Source organism: Ambystoma mexicanum, chromosome 8 (genome assembly GCF_040938575.1).
Source record: "Ambystoma mexicanum isolate Mex_15411 chromosome 8, UKY_AmexF1_1, whole genome shotgun sequence".
NCBI lineage: Eukaryota > Metazoa > Chordata > Amphibia > Caudata > Ambystomatidae > Ambystoma > Ambystoma mexicanum.
The window spans coordinates 182,783,079-182,803,617 of record NC_090929.1 but is presented as its reverse complement, the minus strand read 5'-3'; the positions used below and the strand labels follow the sequence as shown (position 1 = coordinate 182,803,617).

Sequence of the window (20,539 nt, the reverse complement as noted above, 5' to 3'; positions counted from 1 at the left end):
AGCTGCAAAGCCCAGGAGGACAGAAACGGAAGTCTTCCCATACTTGGACGACTGGTTGATAAAGGCATGTTCCGCCGCAAGGGCTCGCTCAGCAGTTTTAAGGACCATCAACCTCCTAAAAGAGTTAGGTTTCTCCATAAACAACACAAAGTCCTACCCTGTTCCCCGCAAGACAGCTCTCTTCCTGGGCAGCGAGTTCGATACCAGCATTCGCAGGGTGAGACCATCGGCAGAAAGGGTAGCAGCGATTCTGCGCTCAACCTCATGCTTCCTGGAGAAACAGGCAACATTGTTACGCTCTTACAAATCCCTTCTGGGCATGATGTCCTTGTGCATATTCCTCATACCACATTGCAGACTTCGCATGAGACCGGTTCAAGAGGCCCTGGACCACCAATGGACACAAGCTCTCGGATGTGGGGAGGCCGTTGTCCAGATTCCATCGACGTTACACAAGGTTCTTCGATGGTGGAATGTTCCGCGGAATCTTCAACAAGGGATGCCGTTCCAAGCACCGACATCGACCCTTCTGCTAAGGATGGACGTGTCATTATCAAGCTGGGGCGCTCACCTTGCGGACCTCCAAACCAAGGGCACTTGGTTGGCGCAAGAGTCCCAACTCCATATCAATGTGTTCTCCAGCATAGGGTCTGGCATGGATTCACACATGAATATTCCCTGTCGTCAGGCTGGGAATCTTCGGTAAAGAAAAAATCAGTTTCAGTTTCGTTTCTGAACTGTCTTTCTACTAGTAACCAATCACTGGCCTCTGGGTCATACTGCCCCCAGCCAATGAATGCCCTGTACTTAACCCCCTCCTCTGGCAGCCATCTTCAGATTTTTACAGCACGTTCAAGTGTTGGGAGTCCTCGTGCTATATCTCTAGCTTTTACTGCATTTTGCATTTTCTCGAAGAGTTTACTCTTATATTTTCGGTCAATCGAGCCTCAAGCTCCACCGATTCTACTTCCGATCAACGAGGACCCATTTTGGGATTCTTCTACGCCCCTCAAGGGTGAATTTTCGTCGAGTTTTCACTTCTTGGAGGATTCCGGAAGATCATTGAGGCATACCCCGCGTAGACATGGCCCAGGACAAAGGAAGCACGACGCCTGTTGGATCCAAGCTGTTCAGGAGCTGCCCTGGATGCGGATTACAGAATGTCTTCAAGGAAGATGAGCACTCTCGGTGCCTCTACTGCCTTCACAACGACAAATCGCACATGAAGAAGGACTGTGCGTTTTGTAAGAACATGTCCGAACAGACATTGAAGGACCGTCAGACCTGACTCACTAACTGGCTGGAAGGGAAGAGCCCAGCAGCAGGTGAGAAGAAGTCTGAGCGGTCTTCTAAGACCTTTGAGGGCGCTCCGGCGACGGGGGCCCAACATAAGGCAAAGCACCGCGAGTTCACAGGCACCGGGAGCGCCGTTGGTTCGGGCTCCTCGGCTGCCAGGCAGGGCGCTATATCCCTGATGCCATCAACCACGAGCCACCGCTCTGGTTTGTGGAAAAGGAAGTCGGAGAACCCGGGTAAGCTTCGGGAGAAGCCCCGGTCGATCCCGACGGAGAAAACCAAGGGGAGGCGAGGCTGTGACCCTCCCCCTAAGGTGAAGGCCGCGGAGGGGCCAAGGTCGTGAAGGCCCTGATTCACCCGGCGAAGTCCTCGATTGAAGGAGTCGTGGCGGCCCTGGCAAAGCCTGCGGAGGCTACACCAGTGGAATCGACTTCTGGGCCTAGAGTTTCCCTGCCGCCCCAGAGGCAATCATCTTTTCAACCTATCGAGAAGACCCCCATGAAACCCCGGGACGAGAAAGAGGGGGGCACGGTAGCCATAATGGACACGGATACCACCTCTGAAGATGAGCTGGCCGGTGTAAAAAAGATCCTGGAGAAGAAGTTCGAGGAAGTCCGGTTGTACGGGAGGGATCCCGACGAGGCAGACGTAGAGAGCGACGGTGGAGCCGACTAGGAACCCCGGGCCATGGAGGATACAGAGGATCCCATGCCCCAGCCGTCGCTCCCGTCGCAACCGATGCCTATGCCACAAGACAACTCAGGGGCGATCTTGATGGCCATCCAGACTCTGTGTACGGAGATAAGGACGAGGTTACCCTTACCCCCAGCGGACGTTCCAGCGGCGCCTGGACCGTCGGGTAGCCCACCGACCAAGCGAAGGCGAATACATCCCCCCCCCCCCCCGACTTTCCAGCCTTCACCTCCTTCCCCTCCTCCGAGGGGTGAGATAGGAACGGAGACAGCGACTACGGGGACGGACGACGACGGTGGTGATGACTGGAATAGATCTCCCATCACCCCCTGCTCGGGCCTCCCCTCCCGACGAAATCGGCTCCTTTCACGCCATGATCGCTAGGGCATCAGAGCTTTTCCAGCTTTGTCCCGAAGAGCAGAAGAAGAAAGGTTTCCTCTACCAGCGACGGGAGGCCAAGAGGAAGACTGTCCTTTCAGTCCCGTTGCTGGACGACATCTGGGACAAGGGACTTTCATTACTCAAGAACCCTTCCATGGTCCCTGCGAAGATGGACTGGTATGAGAAGTACTCAGTGGTCTCCGCGGCAGCCAGGAAGAAGTCGACAGGGACGATGGCATCAACTTCCACTTCCCCATCGGACGGCGAGGGGAAGAAGCTGGACGCCATGCAACGATGAGTCATCTCGTCGGCGGCGATGACCATCAAAGCGGCCAACGCCCTCGCAATCGTGGCACTCTACGACAGGGAGCTGTGGTTCAAGATCGCTCCCCTCCTGGATTTCCTACCAGACGACAAGAGGGTGGAGGCCCTTGAAATCCTACAGGAAGGAGTGGTGGCGTCGGACCACACCATCACAGTGGCCACGGACATCGCCGACACCGGATTTCAACAGATGGGCAACGGCGTTTGCCTTCGCCAGCGCGGTTTGCTCAAGGCCACCGATTTCTGTCAGGACGTTCAGACCAGGGTACTGGACATGCTCAAGGGTGAATTTTCGTCGAGTTTTCACTTCTTGGAGGATTCCGGAAGATCATTGAGGCATACCCCGCGTAGACATGGCCCAGGACAAAGGAAGCACGACGCCTGTTGGATCCAAGCTGTTCAGGAGCTGCCCTGGATGCGGATTACAGAATGTCTTCAAGGAAGATGAGCACTCTCGGTGCCTCTACTGCCTTCACAACGACAAATCGCACATGAAGAAGGACTGTGCGTTTTGTAAGAACATGTCCGAACAGACATTGAAGGACCGTCAGACCTGACTCACTAACTGGCTGGAAGGGAAGAGCCCAGCAGCAGGTGAGAAGAAGTCTGAGCGGTCTTCTAAGACCTTTGAGGGCGCTCCGGCGACGGGGGCCCAACATAAGGCAAAGCACCGCGAGTTCACAGGCACCGGGAGCGCCGTTGGTTCGGGCTCCTCGGCTGCCAGGCAGGGCGCTATATCCCTGATGCCATCAACCACGAGCCACCGCTCTGGTTTGTGGAAAAGGAAGTCGGAGAACCCGGGTAAGCTTCGGGAGAAGCCCCGGTCGATCCCGACGGAGAAAACCAAGGGGAGGCGAGGCTGTGACCCTCCCCCTAAGGTGAAGGCCGCGGAGGGGCCAAGGTCGTGAAGGCCCTGATTCACCCGGCGAAGTCCTCGATTGAAGGAGTCGTGGCGGCCCTGGCAAAGCCTGCGGAGGCTACACCAGTGGAATCGACTTCTGGGCCTAGAGTTTCCCTGCCGCCCCAGAGGGAATCATCTTTTCAACCTATCGATAAGACCCCCGTGAAACCCCGGGACGAGAAAGAGGGGGGCACGGTAGCTATAATGGACACGGATACCACCTCTGAAGATGAGCTGGCCGGTGTAAAAAAGATCCTGGAGAAGAAGTTCGAGGAAGTCCGGTTGTACGGGAGGGATCCCGACGAGGCAGACGTAGAGAGCGACGGTGGAGCCGACTAGGAACCCCGGGCCATGGACGATACAGAGGATCCCATGCCCCAGCCGTCGCTCCCGTCGCAACCGATGCCTATGCCACAAGACAACTCAGGGGCGATCTTGATGGCCATCCAGACTCTGTGTACGGAGATAAGGACGAGGTTACCCTTACCCCCAGCGGACGTTCCAGCGGCGCCTGGACCGTCGGGTAGCCCACCGACCAAGCGAAGGCGAATACATCCCCCCCCGACTTTCCAGCCTTCACCTCCTTCCCCTCCTCCGAGGGGTGAGACAGGAACGGAGACAGCGACTACGGGGACGGACGACGACGGTGGTGATGACTGGAATAGATCTCCCATCACCCCCTGCTCGGGCCTCCCCTCCCGACGAAATCGGCTCCTTTCACGCCATGATCGCTAGGGCATCAGAGCTTTTCCAGCTTTGTCCCGAAGAGCAGAAGAAGAAAGGTTTCCTCTACCAGCGACGGGAGGCCAAGAGGAAGACTGTCCTTTCAGTCCCGTTGCTGGACGACATCTGGGACGAGGGACTTTCATTACTCAAGAACCCTTCCATGGCCCCTGCGAAGATGGACTGGTATGAGAAGTACTCAGTGGTCTCCGCGGCAGCCAGGAAGAAGTCGACAGGGACGATGGCATCAACTTCCACTTCCCCATCGGACGGCGAGGGGAAGAAGCTGGACGCCATGCAACGATGAGTCATCTCGTCGGCGGCGATGACCATCAAAGCGGCCAACGCCCTCGCAATCGTGGCACTCTACGACAGGGAGCTGTGGTTCAAGATCGCTCCCCTCCTGGATTTCCTACCAGACGACAAGAGGGTGGAGGCCCTTGAAATCCTACAGGAAGGAGTGGTGGCGTCGGACCACACCATCACAGTGGCCACGGACATCGCCGACACCGGATTTCAACAGATGGGCAACAGCGTTTGCCTTCGCCAGCGCGGTTTGCCCAAGGCCACCGATTTCTGTCAGGACGTTCAGACCAGGGTACTGGACATGCCCTTCGATGGGAACAACCTGTTAGGCAAGGCAGTGGACGGGTCACTGCAGGCCATTAAGGCGGACTCCGAGACAGCCCGGGCCTTGGGTTCACTCCAACGGCAGCAGCCCTTTCGGAACCCCGGAGGCAAGTTCCAAGGGTCCTCCAAAGGATTTGGGGGCGGTTCCTCGTCGTACCGCCAAGCGGCCTGCTCATCGTCGCAGGAGGCCTACAGAGGCCGCAGCAAGGCCAGAGGACGTCGTCGTCAACAAGGAGGCCAAGGCGCAAAGGCTTCGACGAAGCAAGATTGAACCGGCCGTGACGTCGTGCCCCCACCCAAGCACCCTGGTGGGAGGCCGGCTGATGAAATTCATCAGCGCGCCCCGTTGGGTGCTGGACGCGCTAGCCCACGGGCACACTCTGGAATTTCAAAGAAAGTGTCCCCGTCTACCACCAGTGGCCAGGAAGGAAAACCATTTGCCACAGCTACTTCTAGAGGTACGAGCAATGCTAAAAAAGGGAGCGATAGAACTCATCCCAAAGAGGATCCGGGGCTCTATAGTGTACTCGCAGTACTTCCTCACCCGAAAGAAGACCGGCGGTTGGCGACCCATCCTGGACCTTCGCCGTCTAAACAAATACATCAAGTCCCAGAAATTCCGGATGGTGACCCTTCAGCACGTACTGGGCCAGCTGGAGGAAGGCGACTTCCTATCGTCGCTGGATTTGGAGGATGCCTACTTTCACATCCCCATACACAAAGGACATTGAAAGTCGAAGTCGGTGCCCAGGGTCTTCACCAAGTGCCTGGCACCGGTAGCGGCGCGGCTGCGCCTGCGAGGGCTCCACGTTTACCCCTAACTGGATGATTGGCTCATCCGAGCAAAGTCAAGGGAACTCTTTGTCGATCACACAGCAAAGACCGTCCAACTACTCACAGATCTGGGATTCTCGATTAACTTCGCGAAATCCCACTTGGTACCGTCACAAGACACCCTGTTCCTGGGAGCCAGACTTGACACAGTGACGCGATTGGCTTCTCCGTTGGAGGAAAGGACGAAGGCCATCCTGGGCAAAGTACAACGGCTGTTGACCATGGGAACTACCAGGGTGAGGTCCATCAAGTCCCTACTCGGCATGATGTCAACGTGCATCTACCTAGTGCGACTATGCAGGTTGCGGATGCAAACACTGCAGGAGTTCCTCAACGCCTGTTGGATGCAGGCAGCGGGCAGTTTCGAAGACAAGATCTCCCTCAAAGAGACGTTCCGCCAAGCAATCTGGTGGTGGGGCAACCGCGCGCATCTCACGACGGGTATGGACTTCCAGACCCCGACACATCAGGAGACGGTGACGATGGGCGCCTCCCTGGAAGGATGGGGAGCACACACCTGAGGTCTCCACGCAAGAGGCCTTTGGCTCCCGGAGGAGAGGTCACTACACATCAATGTCCTGGAGCTCCGAGCCGTGTTCTGGGCCCTCAGGTCGTTACTACCAACCCTCAAGGGCAAGGTGGTGAGGGTCTTCACCAACAACAACACCAGGATGTTCTACATCCTGAAGCAAGGGGGCACCAAATCCCCAGCCCTATCCAAGGAAGCAGAGGACCTGTGGCACTAGCCCGTTGCCCAGGGGTGTTCCTGGTACCCTTCCACCTGGCAGGAGTAAAGAACACCGTCGCCAACTCGCAGCACTAGAGTTCGGAGGCTACGATATCCCGGTGGACTGCAAGGAGGTCCTTGCAAAGGCCAGGGCGTCCTCGACTCTCAAGTGCTACTGACATAAATGGAAGAGGTTCTCTGTCTGGTGCCGTGCACAGAAGATCAACCCTCTGTGGATTACGGCCCCTCAAGTGCTGCCGTACCTGCCATTGCTGGCCAAGGTGGGGCTGGCACATGCCTCCATCAAGATCCATCTCGCAGCTATCTCCCCCTACACCAGAACTCTGTGGAGGTCGTTGCTGTGGTCTCACCGACTAGTGAAGGAATTCATGAAAGGACTGTTCCGCTCGTTCCCGCCGGTGAAGGCCCCGGCCCCGGTGTGGGAGCTCAACATGGTGCTGACCAGGCTCATGGGCCCGCCATTCGAGCTTCTGCATTTGGCACCATTGAAATTCCTATCGTGGAAAACAGCGTTTCTCGTGGTCATCACCTCTGCACGACGAGTGGGAGAGATCCAGGCCCTCTCCTGTAAACCTCCATACCTGACATTCCGCGAGACGAGGGTAGTGATGAGGACGCACCCCCCTCCTTCATGCCCAAGGTGCTGTCGGACTTCCATCTCAACGAGCCCTTGGTGTTACCTATTTTCTTCCCGTCAGCCTGCGTCGCCGGCTGAGAGGACTTTGCACTCGCTGGATGTGGCTAGAGCGCTGAAGTTCTACGAGGACCGCACAAAGTTTTCGAAAGACATCACAGCTGTTTGTGAATTTTGGACCTGTGAACCAGGGGAAGGCCCTCTTGAAGGCTTCCATTTCCAGATGGCTCTCCGTCTGCATCATGCACTGTCACCGGTTGGCAAACCAACCGTTGCCCGGCCGTCCGAGAGCCCATTCGACCAGAGCGATCGCTGCTACCATGGCGTTCCTGTCTGGTGTGCCCCTGCTGGACATATGCAGGGCTGCTACGTGGAGGTCTACGCACACCTTCACGAGATTCTACTGCGTCGACCGGGATTCCAGGGAGGAGTCCAGAGTCGGCCAGGCAGTGCTGCGCAGCATGTTCGCTTGAAGGTGAGCCTGGTGAAGAGGTAAGAGATGCTTAATGTTGAGTTGTTGAAATGCATAATGTTGAGCCTTGCCACCTCCCGTGGTTGTGCATGCGTGTACTGCTATGTATTGTATTCATGAGCATGTGAATCCATGCTAGACCCCATGCTGGAGAATGAACACGTTACTTAACTGTACCTGTTCTCCAGCATGTGTCTGGCATGGATTCACACGCGAACCCTCCCTCCAACCCCTTCTCTTGGTCCTACTGACGCTTTTCGTGCTACCAAATCTGAAGATAGCTGTCAGAGGAGGGGCTTAGGTAGAGGGCAGTCATTGGCTGGGGGCAGTATGACCCAGAGACCACTGATTGGTTACTAGTAGAAAGAGAGTTCAGAAACGAAACTGAAACTGATTTGTTCTTTACCGAGGATTCCCAGCCTGACGACGGGGAATATTCATGAGCATGTGAATCCATGCCAGACCCATGCTGGAGAACAATAGTTACAGGTAAATAACTTGTTCCTTAGAGCTCAGGGCCATAATGTGGGTGCTGAAGGCTTTCCTGCCGGTGGTAGCTGGACAGGTACTTACAGTCCAGACAGACAACCCGACCTCCATGCACTACACAAACAAGCAGGGAGGCACGAGGTCAGAGATTCTGTCAAAAGAAGCCCAAAGGATATGGGCATGGCCCTTGCACCACGGGGTGCAGATCAAAGCAGAGCATCTTCCGGGAGTGGAAAATGTCCTAGCGGACAAGCTAAGCAGAGAATACATGTCGTCTCACTAATGGGAGCTGGACGAAAAGGAAATCCAACTGATTTTTGCCTTATGGGGCCATCCGCAGATCAACCTTTTTGCCACCAAGGACAACAAGAAGTGCCGAAGGTTCGCCTCGAGGTACCCGGAGTATCAATCAGTGGGAGACGCGTTCTCAGCGGCTTGGACGGAGAGGTTCATCTATGCCTTTCTCCCCATTCCCCTCATTGCAAGGGTACTGTGCAGACTGAAGGAACAGAATTGTTCAATGATCCTAATTGCGCCGGATTGGGCACGTCAAGTCTGGTACTCGACTCTGAAGCATCTATCCCAACAGCCCCCGATTCGCCTCAAGGCGCATCAATATCTTTTGACGCAACAGAACCGCAAGGTCCTCCAACATGACCTGAGGAGCCTATCTATCAAGGCATGGTTCCTGAGCAGCGTAAACTGATGAATTTTAAGCTACCATCAGAATGTTGGGCTATCATCAGGGCCGCGAAAGCCCTGTTGTCACGAGTCACCTACACCAGGAAGTGGACTCGATTTTCGAAGTGGTGCGAGAGATCTGCCCTCGATCCTTTCACTGTTTCGGTTGACCAAGTTCTACCCTACTTGTGCCTAGCTTAGATAGGGCTTTCATTGTCCTCCATCAAGGTCCATCTGTCAGCTATAATACAGGCATACACAACAACTCTGGGGATGCAATCCTTGCTCTCTTTGCCGGCGGTTAAAGTCTTTCTGAAAGGGCTGATGCATACTTATCCTCCTACACCCGCGCCATTCCCGAACTGGAGCCTGAACACCGTCTTGACAGCCCTCATGGAACCTCCCTTCGAACCCATACACAGATGCGACGTGAAGTTCTTGTCTTGAAAAACAGCCTTTTTGATAGCCATTACATCAGCCAGAAAGATCAGTGAGTTGCAAGCTTTGTCATCTGAACCTCTGTTTACTTTGTTCCAGAGGGACAGTCATTTTAAGACCGCATCCTAAGTTCCTTCCCAAGGTGCTGACGGAAATGACACGAACTGAGTGCATTGTTTTGCCAACCTTTTTCCAGAATCACACTTCTGAAGCAGAAAGAGCATTACACTGTCTGGACGTTGCGAGAGTTTTGAAGTTTTACTTGCAGAGAACCAACAAGCTTTCTCTGGCTGTACCAAGGGACAGCGTATCTCTAAACAAAGTCTGGCACGCTGGGTTTTGTCCTGCATCACCCATTGCCATCAGATAAAAGGCGACACTCTAACTAGACCACCATCAGCGCACTCCACCAGAGGGACGGCGGCGTCAACCGCATTCCAGTCACGGGTGGCCTTGAAGCACATATGCAGAGCCGCCACATGGAGCACTATGCACACGTTAGTGAAACACTACTGCCTGGCTGAGGATACCAACAAAGAAACTACAGTTGGACAGGCAGTGCTCCGCCATCTCTTTGCATAAGGTAGGACCAGCCTCCTTTTTTCCCACCTCTCCCGGAGTATGTAACCATTGTGTTGCTGCATGGTAAAGGTTTGATCAGAAATATGTTTTTCTGTATTTATGCATATATGTATATGATGGTGGCATGTTTTAACTGCTTAGTATTCTATTCAAGCATCTGAATCTATGAAAGATCCAATGCTGGAGAAGTTTTACTTACTTACCTGTAACTGTGTTTCTCCAGCATTGCTATCTTTCATAGATTCACATGCGCCTGCCCGCCTCCCCTGCGAGGCTGCTCCTATGCTCCACATCCATCATACTGTAGTCTCTATGGTTCAAAATCTGAAGATGGCTGTCGGTGGCGGAGCTTAAGCCCTGCCACCTCATTGGTTGGGGCTATAAAGGACAAAAATGAGGTGGAGGAACTGCACAATAGAATGGCTCATAGGCCATAATGGGCTGTGCACATGCATGGCTATGTAGCAATGTGTGTATATTAAAAAATGTTTCATAATTATTTTTATCACCGAGGATTCCCAGTCTGACGACGGGGAATAGTCAAGCATCTGAATCTATGAAAGATACCAATGCTGGAGAAATACAGGTACAGGTAGTAACTAAAACTTCTTTCCCTTTTTCGTGTAAAAAAAATGGCCCCCAGCCCCTGATGCACCCCTTGTTGTCCCTTTCCCTCCCCACGTCCTCTTCCTGGTCTCCCTCCCTCCTCCTGATCTGCCCACTGTGTCCCGATTGGCCCGTCGGCCGTGTTACCAGGCCATTACAGACCTTTCCAGGGCAGCCCTCTTCCCGGCAGCCCCATCGGCTAAGGACCCTGAGGTAAAGGGCGGCTCCATCGAAACGACTCCAGATCGTATCTGCAGGTATCCGCAGGAGAAGCAAGAAGCCAGTAGCCTGACGTCAACCAGTACCAACAAAAACGCAAGTGTGGCTAGGGTGGGGACTGAACCAATTAATTCACGCCTGTAAGCCCTACCACTCTTACCCAAAAAAGTCCTACTGTGTTCCATCATACAGTCACATATTAAGGTCCAACGATTATCCGCACCCTATTAGCATCACTGTGTTAAAGTTGAACTTAGAAAGTGTGCCCTAATAGCATCACTGTGTTAGACTTAAATCTTGAAGGTATCCCCAACATCGAGTGTGCCCTAATAGCGTCACTGTGTTAAAGTTTAACTTAGAAAGTGTGCCCTAATAGCATCACTGTGTTAGACTTAATCTTGACGGTATCCCCAACATCGAGTGTGCCCTAATAGCGTCACTGTGTTAGAGTAAAATCTAGAAGGTATCCCCAACATCATTGAGTGTGCCCCAATAGCGTCACTGTGTTAAAGTTGAATCTAGAAGGTATTCCCAATATCGAATGTGCCCTAGTAGCGTGACTGTGTAGAGTTAAATCTCGAAAGTACTTCCAACATCATTGAGTGTGCCTAATAGCGTCACTGTCAGACGAATTAAGAAGGTGTTCCCTACATCATTGAGCATGCCCTAATAGCATCACTGTGTTAAAGTTGAATCATCCTAATAAAACACAGCTAGCTGCACACATACCAGCTAGCTTACGCGTCTCCTCAGGCCTAACGCAGCCAGAACTCAGTCTGGGTATCCACCCTCCAGACTGAACACATTCAACAGATCCCCTCAGCACCACAGCTACCACTAAGAAGCAGCTATCATGCAACAACCACACCAGCCTCACACATACCCGGTGCGCCCACGCACTTTACGACTCTCTCTCTCTCGACTGACTTGAACTGCGGTTCCCGAGGGCGTTCAACCTACCAGCGCTTTGAGATCATACCAGTGATACATAAGGCGCTATACAAATGCCAAGTAACATAACATAACATACGCAACACTCCCACTTCTTGTTGCTGGGAATCCAATACAACATCTTTCTGTGTCTTTTTATTTGTGTGCAGCATTCCTTGTTGATAAACATTAAGGTGGGTGCCACCTTTGCATAACAACAAATGTCCTAAATGCTTTGGTTAATTGTAAATAACATATAGAGCAGTACACAGAAAATGTCCCTGGCACTAGGGCAAAAGCCTATGAAAAATGAGCTGCCTAGAGAGCCTCCCTAGGTACTGCATGCTCACCATTGAGTCTCAAGGACCCTTTTTCAAGATAGTATGCACACCCAATATTTCATAATATTCTGAATTTGTCCAGAGAATATAAAAATCTAAAAAATAGCAACACATTCATCACAATGATGATTCCGTGGTTTAATGGAAATACATAGCGAGGAAGCATCTTCAAGTCTTATCGAATGTGCCAATGTATTTCCGACCGAGTCCATCCTCAGGGCAAAGATCTGCACCATAATCCCTGATAATCTGAATCATCTGTCCTTTACCACTTTTTCTTTATCAGATGCCAGAGTTCATTTGATCTGCTTCATGTTTTTGTTTGGAGAGGGGTGTACTATTTTGTGAAAAGGAACATGATTCAAACCAGAAGATTCTTCAAAGCTCAGCTTAAACTGCACATACTGGTCAGTGAGGGAGCCCTCCCCACTCTCCCTACTTGACCCCACCACTCCACCAATGCTCTCTAATATTTTAATTGTGTATATGTGTACAATACTCTTTAGTTTGCAGGACTTGTGTCACCCCTGCCTGTTCAATGCCCAGCCCCCGAATACCCAACTGGTTAATGCTACCTTTGTAAGTCACCAGTTTGTTGTTGTTGTTGTTGGTCTATGTCACACTTGTTCACACCCTCATAAACTGGCTCACCACTTGTTCTCATTTGTGTGCTCTTGTACAGGCATCCTTCTTGGGAATGCCTCTGCCAACTATAAATGTGTTATTGTAAGTCATTTGTGATCGAAATTAACATCCCTGTTCTTCCAAAAATACAAATTCAAATACGAGTCTGTGCACCCCTTTGCTACTGAATGTACTGTACCCCGTCATCTCAAATTAACGTTGTGTGTGTTAGAACTTTGAGTTTGTAATGCTCATTTTCTGTCTCTCTTTAAGGTACCAATTATTCAAGTGGTGTACTCCTCCTACTGCAATTTCTACAACCCAGCTAAGCGGTTATTTACTTCAGGTATTCATTTTAACAACGTTTTGGACAATGTGCAGTGCAATATCGTAGGCTTAGACTTCTGTTATGTTTTTCTTTTATTTGTTTCAAGTGTCACCTATACCGAGTCCCCTTAATATCCATATCATAACAAGTTACAAACCTGTTTAAGCATTACGTAAATCTGATGTTATGCAGTGTAATGTAACTCTAAGCGCCCGTCCAGCTGCCTGCAGTTCTGAATCATGGCAGGGCCAGCTTAGCCTTTTCACTGCCTAAGGTCCACCTACGGTATGTGTAATGTAAATACTGGTAATTATTTTTTAATTACCTGATTTGGCTACTTGAACTTTTGTATAGGCCACCTCTGATCACACCTACTCTCCACTACCCTTTCTGATAAATGAACTGGCCTCCCCTGGATTTTTCTTCTTTCTGAATGCAACTATCAGGAATGTAACTTCCGGAAGTATGGGGGGCGTTTGCACCGCCCCAATGTTTACTCAATTGTCGAATCAGAGTTATCATGAATAGGCTTTCTGTCTGGCTTCGTTCCTATGAGCTCTATTGTCAGATAAGAGCTCCACAGAAGATGGCAGTTAATGATAAATGGGTTTCCCTCTCTTTCATTGGCGAAATTCGAAAGTGTAATAGTCAATTGAGCCAAAACACACATTGCACAATGACATCTAGTAGCCATCACTGGAAGTTCACCTTCAGTTCTAAGCGACATCAGGAAGGTATTGTGGGTATGCAAACCAGCCCAAATGTGAACCTGTTTCGCCAGGAAAGTGTCTGTCACAGAGGGCAGTGTTACCAATACTTTAGGAAAAGTGCTGTTAAATGTCCTGGCCCATATGTATTTTACGACTAAGTCCCACAGCAGCCCTACTAGATGAATTGTAAATTTATGAAAGAAGATGTCAATTGAATAGGTTTGTATAGTGTTCAAATCTGCCTACTTTTTTGACAAGCAAAAATATGAATGTTTGCAAGGCTGCACTTTATATCCACGTAATGCAAAACAGTGTTCCTGTTTGTTCCAAATAATGAAAAAACAAGCAACAATAATAGATACTATAACCAACCCACAGCAGGCTATACGATCATCCCAAATTGCCCCAGCATCATATGATGGGAATAGGACATTCAGCCCAACCTAGTTTTTTGTTATTCTGTCACTTGCAGCACTTCATTCATAATTGAAAAGCAAAACTCTGAGTATCATAATGCAGATAACAGCACAACAGTTGATGCATCACTCACAACCAAAATGCAATATAGTTGTATATCGTCATTAGATCTATACGTGCTCCAAAGCTAGTGTTGCGTGTAGAACCTTATCAATCAAACCGTTGCATACATCATCGGTCTAATTGTGTCCTGTACCTTGTTTTACACATACTGCAGACAACTGAAGCTGTCCAGTGTCACATGTGAGCTTTCCAGTCCAGAACTAGTGTTTTCTTTGCATTGTGGTACCTGTAGTTTTGGGCTTATAGGGAAACATACTTTACAGGGACACCCATGAAAAGAAACTAACAAGTTATGGGCATGGTGAGGGGAAACATGTATCTCCGCTTCAAAACCACCAGATAGAGTAAGTAGAGGTAGGAAAGTAAATCTGAGGATGCAAACTGCTCTTGCCTGAAAAACCATTTCTAGGCGGAGGTGTCAGACATGTCATCGGCCACTTAGTAATACTCAAAGCTTTGTCCAAATGCAGTACCTCTCTGTAGATCTCCTATCTGTCAACTTGAGATTCCTAGGCAAGTGAAATATATTGTTTTTGATGTGTGAGAGCCCATTGACAATCATGGAGGTGTATGGTTCTTGGGTGATAACAGTAAAAAAAGGTGAGTAAAAGGTATGATGTATATATTGGGCTGTCCCAACATCAAGCATTAAGATAATCCACGAGCCATGGCCTCCAGGCCTGCTTCACCTTGTACATCTGCTAATAGTAGATCAGTGTTTATAGTGGGAAAATTAAACTTCACTATTGTGTAAGAGTGGGACATGGCATCAGCTAAAAGAAAATACACAAGCCCAGCAGACAATCTTGTATCTATCATTGACAAACACCAAGGCTTGTGTTCTGCGTGTTTTTTAGAAATTGGTGTAAATGAAGGACTTGTTAGCAGTCATTAGTTTGGCAACATTGCTGGCCTTCTTAATGCTCTTTACTCAGAGGTTTATTTTCTTGTAGACTGTTATTATGCCGCAAGTTATAGTGCTTCCACACAATGGAATTGGGAAATATCATCATAAGTACATCCCAAAGGTTTCTGGCTCAGATATGCACCTGCCAGTATAACCCTGTAGATGAGCATCTGCGTTTCCCCATGAACAAAGGGGATTGGATCTAGTAGGTGGCAGTTTGTGGTAAGTAAGTCTTTCACAGGAGTATAGTGGCTGAATTTTTGCATATTATAAACAGGCCCCTAGATGTTATCTTCTCTGCATGTCACTAAATAGATGCTATGACAATTGTCGTATAGACCTCAGAAGCAATATGCACAATGAGCTTCCTACCAAGATGTGTTTAGTTAGTTATAGTAAAACAGTGTAGGCAGCTAACTTTAATTCAGACACACTTGTTTTCTTCTTTGAATTGTAGTGTAGAGATGACTGACAGATTTGTAATTCACCATCTTGGCCCCTGTGAGTACGATTGTCTGGATTGCCTTGTAATCATTTTGCAGATGCACATTCTCAGTTGTGCTCTTTTGCACATTCAGAGGTTCAGAGGGAATCATACTTTTATTTATTTTCATGTTGATTTATTATGTGATTTGATGCATTTCAATTCCTCTTTATTGAACATAGTACTAATGTAGCTTTCGAAAAAGACAACTGTGCAGAAAGCATTGAACACTGATGTAAAACTAAAGGATGGGATGGCAGGAGATAGGGTAGTTATTACGAGTATGGCAATATTTCCACAGTAAACTGCAATACTCGTTTACAGTTACTGTCTCTCATATCAGCTGTAAAATTGCCTTATGATGAGTGATAGTAAAGTGGAGTTATTCACCATTCATGGATTCCAGCAGGCGATGTAGAGGAGCAGGAAAATGCCTCTGCAGGAAGTCCCACCCCCGCCCACCGGTATACTAGAAGCCTGAAATTGTGCCATGCTTGACACCAGCGGTTGGGACCATTCATGAAGAATCTTAGAGAAAAGGTATCCACTAAGAACACCCTATCAGATGTATTCCCGAAGCGATGACAATCTCATGGAGGAAGTCCCTGAAGAAATATCAAAAGAGCAAGAAAAGGAGCTGATGACATCACAAGAAACGAACGTGACGCACAGAGAAAACTGGCTGAAGAAGGGAGTGTATGAACCTTATTGAAACTGCTGACAAAGTAAAGAATCAAGTGCCCCCTACCGACCCTCTTGCCCCCGTGGGTGTGATTGTGTCCCTCACCTACCCCCTTGCCTGCCGTGAGTGTGATTGAGCCCCCCGCCCACCCTCTTGCCCCCCATGAGTGTGATTATGTCCCCCACCCGCCCCCTTGGCCCCTGTGAGTACGATTGTGTCCCCACCCACCCCCTTGCCCCCAGTGAGTGTGATTGTGCCACACACCTACCCCTTGCCCCTGTGAATGTGATAGTGCCCCCCACCCACCCACTTGTCCCCCGTGTGTGATTGTGTCCCCCACCGACCCACCTCCTTTCCCCGGGAGTGTGATTGAGCCGTCCACCCACCGCCTTTCCCCCTGTGAGTGCGATTGTGTACCCCACCCACCCCCAGCACACATGCTTGAATAGCAGTCGGACAGTGAAGAAGAAGAGGAGGCAGTGGAGGGAAGCTTGACAGGGAGCTGCTTGTCATCCGCATAACACTGGAAATGAGGAAAGAAGACTGAAATGGGCTAGAGGGGCAAGGTAGATGTCTAAGAGCTATGGTGAGAGGATAGTGCCCTGAGGGACACCGCAGGTGGAGAGTGTGATGGGGATGAGAAATGGTCCCAGTTGAGCCTGGGATGTTCAGTTAGAGAGAAAGGTGGTCAACCAGTCCAGTGCCAGGTCCGTGATGCCAAAGATATCACAGATCTGATTTATAAGGGTGCATGATTGAAGGTATCAAAGACAGAGAAAAGGCAAAGAAGGATGAGAACGGACTGACATTTGGAATCAAGATTTGATAGCAAGTCTTCAGGGTGTTAACAAGTGCAGTTTAAGTACTTCTGGTTGCTCTGGCAGAGGTTAATCCGTCGCCCCGCTCATACCTTCCAGTGTCTCAGCAGCAACTTTGTTACATTCAGGTTGGAAAGTACATCCCGTTGTAATGGTCAGGCGAGAACCTCTGGTCTCCCCATGCGAGTGCGACCCCAAAGTTTGCTGGGCTCTGCTGGAGTCTATGGTCCGGGATGCCGACTCAAGATAACTGAATTTTCTTCCTGGGTGTCAATATGTGCATGCCAAGGACTTGCAGCGCTGCACGGTGTGCCGACTCAAGATAACTGAATTTTCTTCCTGGGTGTCAATATGTGCATGCCAAGGACTTGCAGCGCTGCACGGTGCGTTAGCCTTTTATTTAACTTGTGGATGTCTACTTAATCCTTTGAAATTCCTCCTGTAGACAGTTGATCTTTATGAGCCTGCATTCAGTGTAGTGTAATGGCCCTTCCAAGCTGTCTGCCCTTAAGACTAAATGACTAGAACAGACGCTGGGCTGTAGACAGCAAAGTAGGGCAACGCAAGCTGGAACCACCGCTCTGCTTATCTTTACCAAACCAGGCAACGGCTTCCCCCACTGTTTCCGCGTCCGTAGACAGACTTTTTGCGTTGGTTCTCCGGATGTTTTTTGGGCCACCTGGGCCATCACTAACCATCTTCCTCTTGTGGAAGCCAGTGGGTAAAGATCAGGGGCTTGCCCACTCATAGCCACTATCCTCTGTTGTTTACCCGGATCACGACTCACTGCACCCGCTGCCTTAACAAAGGTACTTTTGCAATTACCCCAGATACATAAACACTAGGAGAAACGTGGGACCCTTTTGGTCGCTGGATCTGCTGTTGGATCACGGAGTCATTGGCTCATGTGGGTATCTTGCATTTCTTCGCTGTCACCGAGCGTAGCTACTTGGTGTGGTAATTACTGCACATAGGATTAGCCGTGATCATATTCTCGTGCATGAATAGAAAAAAGTCGAGGTTTTTAGGCGGGGAGGATAGCTCAAGAGAACGCGCTCGCATTGGGAACAAGACATGCCATGCAACATGGATCCGATCCACTGTCTGGTGCACGTTAAGTTTGACATTAAATGCGATTTAAACGACGAATACTAATTAAATGAAACACGGTGTGGGGATGTCGTAAATGTTCAAAAATACAATGTTAAGTGATTACTGAGCACGTGCTCTCATCCCTTTATGACTTATGTAACCAACCACTGCTGCACACACCAAATGTATACAAAACAAAATTACTAATGTGAGCCATATCGTACAACGTCCACCTCCTGCCAATGACATTTAAATGTTTCCTCGATCAGTCGATCACTTGTGCCCACCGACTCCAACCTTAGCCTTAGCAGTTAGATGAGTCAAGCTCTAAACAAGTATGGAGCTTCCCTTCACAGGGCTGTTTGCAAAAGTGATTGGCTTACAGCACTCCATTACATTCAAACCTTGACAATAAAAGCCCAAATGCGTGTTAATATCCTGCTCTTCACCAGCTGTTTTTTTACATTCTAAAAACAGGATGTGGGCAGAAATGTCCTGCTGACTCTGTCATGTGTACACAATTAATGGATGAACAAACACGACGTGCCAAGGTTCCCTGGTGCTTGCGTGAAGGCAGGATGTAAATAAGGTACTATGTGAGGGGAGGGGAACAATTGCAATAATATGCAGAAGGACAGCACAGAATGCAGCGGCGCCATTGGAGTCTCGTTTATCTTCTGCTAGGAAGACCTTCGAGAATATTTTATTAACCTTCTATGAGTCAATAAGAGATATTAAATGGCAAGCATCATCAAACCAAAAGTCAATGTGATCTGTTGAAGAGAATTGAGAATATCATTTGCTGTTTTTTTCAATACGTTGCCTGGATAGCTCTCGAGAGCCCTGGAAAGAAATGCTATTGCTGTGGGTCCGACATGTCCCAACTCTCATAGAAATATGCTCTAAAATAATTATTGATGTTTTGCCTAAATACTGTTCCTCCTTCATGAACATTCTTTCCAAATTCTGAGCTTTGCTGAATATGCCTTAAATTTTAATTGCTCCTATTCACACAGGTGTTAGTTACATCCTAGTTTACTTGTTAGCTCGTTGTATATAACTTGTTAACTTGCTGAATTGTTGACCATCCATGTATTATTTTCACTAATTGATATACTTATTTTTTTAGTTAACTGATCAGCTTAACAGTTATATATCAGGTCGTACCCTGCATATTATACACTGGTCTTGCGCTCTTTCGCGTGCTATTTTACTCATCTATTCATTTTTACGTTTTTAAAGCGCACAAAACCCATGGGTACCTTAGGCATTGGTTACAGGACATAATCCAGGTTGAAAGGAGGCGGGAAGGAGATGAAGAGGAGGACTGTTCAGGTTAGACAAAGAACAGAGTTTTCAAAAATTTTCTGAAGGCTCAGTAGGATGGTTCACCTGGAAGATAAGCAGTAAGGAGTTCCAGAGCATGGAGGCTGTGACTGTGAGACTCAAACCTCCTGCTCTGCTATGTTTGAATCTCGGGACGGAGAGGCAATGGCATTATGGGCAGCGGGTAGGCCTAGTCGAAATGCTTTTAAGTCTTTGTGACAGGTATGCAGGCGGCTACCTTGGCAATGCAGCAGTGAGTGATGGAAAGAATTGTGAATTTAATACGTTCACGAACTGGGAGCCAGTTGGTGTCTCTTCTGACTGCCGTGATGTGGTCGCATTTGGAAAGATTGAGAGCAGCACGGAGGGTGGTGTTCTGGATGGCTTGCAGTTTGCTGATGTTTCTTTTTGTGGTGCCTGCTAAAAGGGTGTTGCAGTAGTCCAACTTGGCTCCGATGATAGCTCGAGCAATAATGAGACGGTTGTTGGTGGATAGGAGAGGTCTTCTGGCGTTTATGAACTTCATGGTGTGGGTGGCGGAGAAAGTAATGGCTCTTACTTGTCTTGTGATGTCAAGGGTGGCGTCAAGGTAGACACCCAATGTTTTTACTGCCGACAAGACCAGTATTGTAATTCTATCTATGACAAAGGAGCAGTATGTTGAATCAAGTTTGTTGAGTAGGGTTTGGAGGCCGACAAGTAAGAGTTCTGTTTTTCTATCATTTGGGCAGAGCAGATGGGAAGCCATCCAAGCTTGGATAATCTCTCAGGTGTTGTTTAGCGTGGAATTATCCCAAAGGTAGTCACCCGTTAGGGGGCAGAGGATCTGTGTGTCGTCAGCATAATTGGTGTATGATATGCCAAGGGCATCCAAGTGATCAAAGAGGGGTTTTGTGTCGATGTTGTAGAGAGAAGGGGAGATGCAGGAGTCTTGTGGGATGCCACATATGACTGGGGTAGGGTGGGCTGCAGAGTCGCCCGCAAAGACTTGAGTGGAAGGAAAGAAGCAATCCAATGAGTTGCCTCAAGGGAGAAGTTTGCCACACAGGCTGTGGCAGAGGGTTGGGTGGTCGACAAGGTCAAATGCAGCAGAGAGGTCTAGTAGA

General features: G+C 49.4%; 1 protein-coding gene across 2 annotated transcripts in view; it reads left to right on the top strand.

Annotated features, from left to right (window-relative positions):
* The window catches only part of AGPAT2 (1-acylglycerol-3-phosphate O-acyltransferase 2), an 818,715-nt gene that overhangs the window by 679,563 nt on the left and 118,613 nt on the right, over positions 1–20,539 (top strand). For both annotated transcript variants that reach the window (XM_069609592.1, XM_069609591.1), the window contains one exon: positions 12,820–12,892. In XM_069609592.1, coding sequence (XP_069465693.1) covers positions 12,820–12,892 — 73 coding nt within the window. The remainder of the gene's footprint in view (positions 1–12,819; positions 12,893–20,539) is intronic.